This window comes from Cetorhinus maximus, chromosome 34 (genome assembly GCF_964194155.1).
Source record: "Cetorhinus maximus chromosome 34, sCetMax3.hap1.1, whole genome shotgun sequence".
Lineage (NCBI taxonomy): Eukaryota > Metazoa > Chordata > Chondrichthyes > Lamniformes > Cetorhinidae > Cetorhinus > Cetorhinus maximus.
Genome location: NC_135912.1, coordinates 4,470,697 through 4,480,409, shown reverse-complemented (window position 1 = coordinate 4,480,409; position 9,713 = coordinate 4,470,697). Strand labels below are relative to the sequence as shown.

The 9,713-nt window shown below is 48.5% G+C and overlaps 1 protein-coding gene across 1 annotated transcript; it reads right to left on the bottom strand.

Annotated features, from left to right (window-relative positions):
• Positions 1-1,387: 1,387 nt before the first annotated feature.
• LOC144671823 (histidine N-acetyltransferase-like) lies at positions 1,388-3,318 on the bottom strand. Its single transcript, XM_078533874.1, has 2 exons — positions 3,044-3,318; positions 1,388-2,252 (listed from the first exon to the last, which is right to left on the bottom strand). Exons 1-2 carry the CDS (start codon positions 3,296-3,298, stop codon positions 1,698-1,700), a joined length of 810 nt encoding a protein of 269 aa, XP_078390000.1. The 5' UTR covers positions 3,299-3,318; the 3' UTR covers positions 1,388-1,697.
• Positions 3,319-9,713: the final 6,395 nt, after the last annotated feature.

The following is a 9,713-nucleotide window of genomic DNA, read 5'->3' as shown; positions in this document are numbered from 1 at the left end:
TGAATTGCGGAGCAGGCTCGAAGGGCCGAATGGCCTACTCCTGCTCCTAATTCGCATTTTATGAATATATTCAAGGCTGAATTAGACAGATTTTTGATTGTCAAGGGAGTTAAGGGTTATGGGGCGGACAGGCGGGAAAATGAAATTAAGGCCACAATAAGTTCAGCCACAATCTTATTGAATGGCAGAACAGTCTCGATGGGCTGAATGGCCTCCCCCTGCTCCTATATACAGCTGCCCTACGCACTGTTATCATTCAACGAAGCTACAAAACCTAGAATGACAGGGAAGGAACAATGAAACAGGTAAACTGTGATCCTAGCAACTCTTTTCAATAATCAGATTTCATAACATTTAATTTGTAAAATTATCCAACAAATTGTTTCAGTTTTACCATTTGTACATGCGAATCCCCTGTCACTTCGCCCATAGGAGTCATCAGGTGCTTTAGGGTTAGACAACAAGGTGGGAGAATTTGATTTAGGGGTAACTCAATCCCTATTTTAAAGAAGGGCATCCTCTTTATGTCTTGATATGATATCTTAATTTAGATGGTTTTTTTTTTAAAAGCGAAAACTTTGAGGCTCAGGGAGGGAGTTGATTGGAGTTTCCGTGAAGTGCAGGCCGAGGATCTGTGAGAGGCAGAACTGAAGCGCTACAGCACCACCGCTGTTGGGGGAGTGTAATTACAGCGTGACATGTTTACGCACGCATTTTCCATTCTGAAAATTGACATAGGTCATTTATAACGGGAAAGTTAACAGGGCGTGCGCGTAGGATTGAAGACTCTTTTCATGTGCCACGGAGGCGATGAAACAAGCATTTGGGCACAGCCCATTGATCTGCTGCTGTTGTGTGTATTCTACCGAAATATTATCACGATATGGAGCTCTGGGGCCCTGCTGAATGGGACTGCGAGTGGGAGGGGGGGTCTGTCTCACTTGTCGGATTGATTCAGTCGCCCGCCATTGCCATGCAGTAGGGTCAGAGAAGACGGGGGGTGTTATATCTTGTTCTGGAACTTAAGCACAGCAATCAGCCTCAAATGACAGTCTAGCAGTGACTAAGCGTCACATTTCAGGCAAAAGTGCGAACCATTGTGCGTGCACAGCAGGATCCGCAAACGGTAACGAGTCATTGGACAATTTTGGTGCTGTTTTGTTGTGGATAGTGTGGGAGGGGAGAATTTCCCACACCTCTCCCCACCACCACCCCCCACCCCCCGCCCCACCCCCAACATTGCTTTTCAAACAGCACCACATTTTGCTAATGTTGACCTAATTAAACAAGCGGGGCTGGAATCCTCGGTTTAACATCCCATCCCAAGCCCGGCAGTCCTTAGGGTATACTTTATATATATTCCCGAGCAATGCAGAAATGACACTAGTTTGTAAGTGTGCAACAGGTTTATTTATGAATTTTGAAATATCTCGGCAATCACAAAAATTGTCTGGATCCGTGCTTGTAACTCAGCAGCTAGGTCTTTCTCTGGTGTCTTTTACTTTGCTTTGAGTCAACACTCAGGCTCAATTAATCTACCACAGATCAGTTACCAGGAATAACGTGCTCAAACACAGAACAATTAAACAGTTGAACATCACCGCTCTGGCTGTGCATACATTGGCTGTGTCTGCCTAGTTTATGCAGTCAAGTTGTTGGACTGTGACTTGAACCCACAACCCTAGTGCCTTTGAGCTCTACATCTCTGTCTCCAGCACATTCTGCCCCTCAATGTCCCTTTCCTTGTGGAGGCCTAAGGAGCTTTGGCAGAAGGAAAGCATTTCCTTCCACAGAGATGGCTCCAAGTACAACAGACAGTATAAGGGACCCTGCAAGGCGCTAGTCCCATGTTGGAGCTGAGCGAGAAACTGGTTTCTGGCATGAGGGAAATGCTTCCCAAATATATTGACATTGAAGCGGTGGCACTCGGCCTCTATGGGTATTCTGTAGGGGGCAGTGCCCAGAGTGAGGACCTTTGGCTCTTCCTTGCTGTCCGCCATCCAGAAGAGGTCTCGCTTCAGTAACGTCTCCAGGTTGCTCTCCAGCGGTTTGTACGGCGACCAGTCCTGAATAATGGTCCGCCCGGGCAGTACGTTGTCCACCACGCTCGGGTTCAGGAACACGCGCTTGACATCAGAGGCCTGAAGCAGAATGGGATCTTCCCATTCTGTCCCACTCACCTTCAACCGGGCAATGGCTGCGTCCAGCTTTGGGCGGACCTCTTCCAAGTTGAAGTGCAGCGCTAGTATTTCCTGTAACCATGAAAGAAAGTCCTTATATTTATATAGCACCTTACACAACCTCAGGGTACACAAAGCAGCCAGTGACGTGCTTTCTGAAGTGTAGCCCCTGTTTGAATCAAGGAAACATGGTAGCCAATTTGCGCACCGCAATTCCCACAAACAGCAGTGTGATAAATGACAGATAATCTGCTTCAGTGATGTTGGTTGAGGGATGTTTGCTGGCCCTCAAACAGAGGAGTGATCTCCCTACCTTTTTTTTTCTACCACAGATCAGTTACCAGAAATTACATACTCAAACACAGAACAATTAAACCATTGAACATCACTGCTCTGACTGTGCATACACTGGCCGTGTCTGCCTAGGCTATGCAGTCAAGTCGTTGGACTGTTACTTGAACCCATAACCCTCGGGCTTTTGAGCTCAGTGGCTGGTCTACATCTCTGTCTCCGGCACATTCTGTCCCTCAAAGCTCCTCTCCTTGTCTTTTTTTTAAAAATTCGTTTATGGTATGTTTTTTTAAATTCATTCACGGGATATGGGCTTCACTGGCTGGACCAGCAGTTATTGCCCATCCCTAATTGCCCTTGAGAAGGTGGTGGTGAGCTGCCTTCTTGAACTACTGCAGTCCATGTGGTGTAGGGTCAAAATCCTGGAATCCCTAACAGCACTGTGGCTGTACCTACACCACATGGACTGCAGCGGTTCAAGAAGGCAGCTCGCCACCACCTTCTCAAGGGGCAACTAGGGATGGGCAATAAATGTTGGCCCAGCAGACGCCATTGACGATGTGCGACGTTACCTGTCTGCATATCAATCGGAACTTGGATAAAGACTCTGCCTCAAAATGGCCGGATCTGTTGTGTCTCCGCACTTTGACCTCTGGGAACTGCTTCCTGATAAGGTCCAAGGAATACCCCTGGATGAGGCCTGCGATTCCTTTGCCCCTTTCCTTTGGTGCCACTCTCAACCCTTCCAACACAACGGTATGCCCATCATCCATGATGTTCGTTGATACGAGGGCGACCTGCCAATAAACAACAACAATGGCCTTCATTTACGTAACGCCTTTAACGCACCAAAAACTTCGTCAAAGAGGCAGGTTCTAAAGCGCATTTTAAAGGAGGAGAGGGTGAGGGAGGGAATTCCACAACTTTGGCTCCAGGCAGAGTGGAGCGATTCGAATCAGAGGCCAGAGTTGGAGGCGGGCAGTGGTCTCAGAGCGTTATGGGGCTGTAGGAGGTCACAGAGAGGGGAAAGGCTGTGGAGGGATTTGAACACCAAGTTGAGAATTTGTAAACCGAGGCGTAGCTTGGTGGGAACCAACGTAGCTCAGACAGCACATCGGAAGGTTTTGGGGGGTGGCGGTGTTGGGGGTGATAGGAGAACATGTACAAGCTAGGACACAGATTGTAGGGGGCTCATGACTGAAGCTAACAAAGGGCTTGGGTGAGCAGGAGGTAGGTGGAGGCTGGCGCTATTACAGAGGTGGTGGTGGCTGAGTTGCTTTGGTAACATGCACCTTTTACCTGGATGTTGGCAGTCTGGAGCTGTGGCAAGGGTAGAGGCTCCAGCTTTCTTTCCATCACATGGCCGACCAGGAATCCCTGCCACTCTTACCCGCCTGCCATTGGCATGTGTCGAAAGGATTTGCAGGTTGATAATCCACCTGTTTGGTTGCCTTATGAACACATCTTCCTTGGCAGTCAAGTCCTGGGGGAGGGGCGGGGGCGGGGGCGGGGGTGGGGGTGGGGGAGAATCTAACCCGGAGCTTCTGGCTCAGGGGCAGCGACGCTACCCGCTGCGCCACAAGACCCCCTGTGACAGAGGTGGAACACGACGGGGCGAATGGCCTCTTCCTGTGCTGTAACAGTTCTGCGATTCTGTGACTTATTAAATTCAATTAATTAAAAATAAAGCCTGGAATATAAAGCTAGTCTCAGGTGATGGTGACCATGAAACTATCATCGATTGGCGTAAAAACCCATCCGGTTCACTAATGTCCACATCCCATGAACGGATAAAAAATTGGTGAAGGAAATTAGTGGATATGGGCTTGGACCCAACTGCAAGAAAACATACAGTATGGGAACGATAAAGAAAAAGGACATTCCAGTTTGCAACATCACACTAAATAGAAGCAAGTTAGAACATGTCAACCAACTCAACTGCCCAGGAACCACAGGAACATCCAATGTCAAAAGCAGTACTGAAATCTGAGAAAGGATTGGACAAGCCAAAAGTATTTTCCCAAAATTGAGCAACATTCTAAGAAACGCAAGCTTGAACCTTGAAATGAGAAATCCGTGCACTGAAATGCAATGCCTGGTCAGTCATGAATCATGACTGTGAATCTTGGGGGCATTGGGAAAGAGCAGGAAAAGGCAATGAAATGTGGGGCTTAACAAGGATCCTAAGGGTAAGCTGGGTGGAGAGGAGAATGAACGAGGGAGCACTGGAGGAGGCCAGAAGAACAAGAGAACTCTGAAATAACCTCAAAGGAAGACTAATGGCGTTCTTCAGACATGTTCTTAGTGCTGAAGGGCTGGAGTGTCTAATCACCATTGGACGGATTAATGGAAAGAAGGGCAAGAATCTGTTAGTGAAGGAAGCAGTTAGACAACATTAAAGACTGGATTAACCAGAATTCCAACAGCGAGGCTGTCCACTGTTGCTATGATTGGAACGACTTGAAGAGCATGGTCATCTACGCTACACAGCAAGGCACTGTGACGATGACGTATCTCTCTATATATTGTAAAATAGTGGCTTTGTGCTCTGCTTGTTAGTTGGAAGCAATAGTCAATTTAAGGGCGTGACCATTGAATTTTGAACCAAGGGTGACCCCGCAGCAAAGGATGACATAATCCCCTGAGGCGAAGAAAGACGCTGATTGCCCCTTCCCCTTCCTTCTCTCCCTTCATACCTGATAATTTACCAGGAAACAAGGAGGACAGTCAAAATGTTCAATGCCCCCTTTGTGTTCAAATAACTATCACAGAATCGCAGAATGGTCACAGCACAGAAGGAGCCCATTTGGCCTGTTGTGTCGGTGCGGGGTCTCAGAAAGAGCCATTCACCGAGTACCACTCGGCCGCCTCCTTCCCTTAACCCTGTACGCTCTTCCCTTCCAGATAACAATCCAATTCCCTCTTGAAACCCTCGCCTGAATCTGCCTCCACCACACGCTAACCACTCGCTGCGTGAAAAGGGTTTTCCTTATGTCTCCATTGCTTCATTTGCCAATCACCATAGATCTGCGCCCTCTCATTCTCAATCCTGACACCAATGGTAATATTGTTTCCCTACAATCCCAGACCAGACCCCCAAATTTTGGTATGATCCCAGACAAGACCCCAAAATTTGTTACGATCTGGTTAGGGACCAGTGACCTTTTTTAATTAAAGCAGACAAAATGTGAAACCCCAGTTACTTATTAAGAGAATAAAGCCACAAGATTCCACGGTTTTAGCCAAGCAGAAGATTTTTTATTATACAAGAGTCAGCAAAGCAAACAGTCAATAATATTTATCTTACACTCTAACATCCAGAATTAACAGTGGACAGACTGGGCTTGTTTCCACTGGAGTTTAGAAGAGTGAGGGGTGATTTGAATAAAGTATACAAGATCCTAATGGCCTTGACAAAGTAGACGTCAAAAGGGTATTTCCTTTTGTGGGGGAGTCCAGAACTAGAGAGCAGTGTTTTAAAATTAAGGGTCGCCCTTTTAGGACAGAGATGAGGAGAATATTTTTCTCTCAGGGGGTTGTGCGACTTTGGGATTCTTTGCCGCAGAAGGTGGTGGAGGCGGGGTCACTGAATATTTTAAGGTATACGAGACCAGTTCGGACCAGTACTCTTATTTCCCAGTTTTTACTGGTGTTCCATTTTAAGGTATGCAAGACCAGTTCGGACCTGTATTCTTATTTCCCAGTTTTTACTGGTGTTCCATTTTAAGGCATACAAGGCCAGTTCGGACCAGTACTCTTATTTCCCAGTTTTTACTGTCTTTTCATTTTGGGTGTCGGGGTTTCCCCAGACCCTTTAGCGTTGCAGAACAAACGGCATCACCTCAGCTGCATGGAGCTGACTCTCCTCTCCATCTGCTCCCTATGGGCTACTGTTCACCCCACTCCGTCAACTGTTCCATGGGATCGATTAATATTTCCCAACAAGGTTCCACTCCAATTCCTAGGCATGATTTGATGTATCCAGGTTGGGTATATTCTGGGTAAATGCTGCAGTCTCCAGTTAACCAGAGGTCACTCCCACAGGTGTGAAATTCCCCTGGCTCCACACCTAACACACATAGACAAAAGAAATCCAAAATCTACGGGTTTCATCACACTATCTACACTTCATGATTTTGAACACCTCAATCAAATCTCCTCTCAACCTTCTCTTCTCCAAGGAAAACAGTGCCAACTTCTCCAATCTATCCACGTAACTAAAGCTTCTCAACGCTGGGGCCATTCTGGTGAATCTCTTCCGCAACCTCTCTAATGCCTTCACCTCTTCCCTCCCCCTTCCTTCTATCAACTACAACAAATTGCAATAAGGTAACAAAATGCCCCAAGCTTAACAGGAGCATTATCAAGCAAAACCCAACAACGAGCCACAAAAAGGATATTTCAGAGAATGTGGCCAAATTATGTTCTGGGGGTGGGAGGGGCTTTAAGGAGGGTCTTAATGGAGGAGAGAGAGGCAGAGAGGTTTAGGGAGGGAATTCCAGAGCTTAGGGCCCAGGTAGCTGAAGGCCCGGACCCCGGTGCCGGAGCGGCTAAAATCGGAAATGCTCAAGAAGCCAGCATTGGAGGAACGCAGAGATCTCAGAGGGCTGTGGGGCTAAAGGAGATTACAGAGCTAGGGAGAGTCATGTGTTATTGCATCAATCTAGGAGTCTATTTTAGTTAAACATTTACCAGAGCGCAACTACAGATAAATAATTGACTTGTCATACATGCCACAGGTTAACTGATAGACTTTACAATAAGGTCTAGTCATTTTTTTCGGGTGTAAGGAGGAAACTAATTGTTCAACTGCAGGTGTTCAGTTCAATTAAAGAGAGATTTGCATTTATATAGCACCTTTCATGACCCCAGGGCAGCCTGAAGCGCTTCGTGGGTTTTGAAATGCTTTTGAAGTGTAGTCACTGTTGGATTTGTGTGTCGGCCGTGGGTGAGTGAATCGAATGTTTGCCCCTGAACCACTTCCTGGGCTTGAGCTCAAAAAGCAAGGCTGACACTCCAGTGCGGCACTGAGGGAGTGCTGCACTGTCTGAGGTGCCATCTCTCAGGTGAGACATTAAACCTAGGCCCCCCTCATCTGCCCCCTCAGGCGCAAGTAAAAGATCCCACTATCAGTATTTTTGAGGAAGTACAGGGGGCATCACCCTGGTGTGCTGGACTAATATTTATCCCTCAACCAATATCCCAAAAACAGATGACCAAAAAGCTATGCTCACTGGAGTATTATAAAACAAAATTTGGCACCGAGACACATAAGGAGATATTAGGTCAGGTGATTAAAACCTTGACCAAAGAGGTAGGTTTTAAGGAGTGTCTTAAAGGTAGAAAGTGAGGTGGAGAGGTGAAGGGAGGGAATTCCAAGGCTTGGGGCCCAGGCAGCTGAAGGCACAGCCGCCAATGGCAGAGCAATTATAATTGGGAATGTACAAGAGGCTAGAATTGGAGGAGAGCAGAGATCTCGGAGGGTTGTGGGGCTGGAGGAGGTTACAGAGATAGGGAGGGAGTGAGGCCATGGAGGGATTTGAACACAAAGATAGGGATTGTAAAATCAAGGCCAGGAGCCAATGTAGGTCAGTGAGGACAGGGGATGATAGGGGGACGGGTCTTGGTGTGAATTAAGACACGGGAGGCAGAGTCTTGGGTGACCTCAAGTTTACGGAGGGCAGAATGTGGGAAACCAGCCGGGGATCAGCTGGAATAGTCATGTCTGGGGGCAGCAAAGGTGTGAATGAGGGTTTCAGCAGCAGCTGAGCTGAGACGGGGTGAAGTCGGTTGATGTTATGAAGGCGGAAAGAGGTGGCCTTAACGATGGCACGAGTGCGAGGTCGGGAACTCATCTGACCTCAGGGAGAGGGATGGAGTCCCGGTAGTTAGGGAACGGAATTTGGAGTGGGGCACGAAAACAATGGCTTCTGTCTTCCCGGTATTTAATACATATATTAATACACAGGGCCCTGTTATTTGCAGACTGAAAGAACATGTACATACGTTGCTTCTGTTTCAGTTAAGCAAAATAAGTGACAGCCATTCGCTGGCTCATTCCTCAGGGCAATGTCTTGACGAATCAGTGTCAAGCTGCCTGGTTTAAATTTCAAACAATGCTTGGGCAGTTAACTCGTGGTCACCATCACTGGCTGCAGTCCCAGCAGTGGCCATCACTCCCGGTGGCACTGCTAGGGTGCGACGTTAACTCTCTGGGGTCGTGGCTGCTGCACCCTGCCATGTGGGAGGATGTCCTGCCTCCGAGTGCTGCTGGCCAATCAGAGGGCCGGCAGCTCGCACCCTAGCAGCGCCACCGGGAGCGATGGCCACGGCTGGGACTGCAGGGGTGGGGGCTGGAGTTTGAGCGAGGTAAGTGGGCAGGTTTGGTGGTGGGAGGGGCGAGGGGGAGGGTTCAATTGAGGGTGGCCTTTTCCACTGGGAGGGGTGTGCCCAAACAAGAGGGTCCCCCTCTCCTGAGCCCACAGACCATGTGCCCTCGCCACATGGTGTGGGCACCTGTCCATCGCTGGTAAAATGCCGAATGTGGCAGCAGGAGGCTCCTAATTGGCCTCTTGAGGGCATCAAGTGGCCCATTGGTATGTGGGCTTCCCACCATCCATCCTGCCACTGGTAATGCACCAGTGGAAGGTGGGTAGGTGACTGGAAAAGCAGCCCACCCCATCACACTAATTTTAACCACCTCCCCTCCCCGCGACTACTCGCCTGCCAGCCCGCCCCTGGGAGGGGATATGCTTAAAATTCCAGTCATGGACTCCTGGGAACGATGGAAATGGATTATCTGGGTTGTTACCACATTGCTGTTTGCGGGATCTTGCTGTGTACAAATTTGGCTGTCACATTTCTCACATTGCAACAGTCATGATGCTTCAAAAAGTACTTCATTGGCTGTAAAGATGTCTGCTGGTCATGAAAGGTGCTGCACCCATGCAAGTTCTTTTTTTGTATTGGGCAGCCAATTCGTGCACAGCAAGCTCCCACAAGCAGCAAAATGGGATGCCTAAGTTTTGGTTAAGTGCTGGCCGGCGAAATGGTGGACTCGAGATCTCCCCTGTCCACCTGACAGGGCAGGTGGAGCATTGGCTTAACATCTTGCTCATACCCGGAGTGGGGTAAGATGGAGGGAAAATGGAGGCTGGAAAGGTGGCGGGGGGGAGCGACTGAGGGTGGAGGGTTGGAAGCTGGCCGGAATCGGGGAGGGGAGGGAGCAAGGAGGAGGGGAGG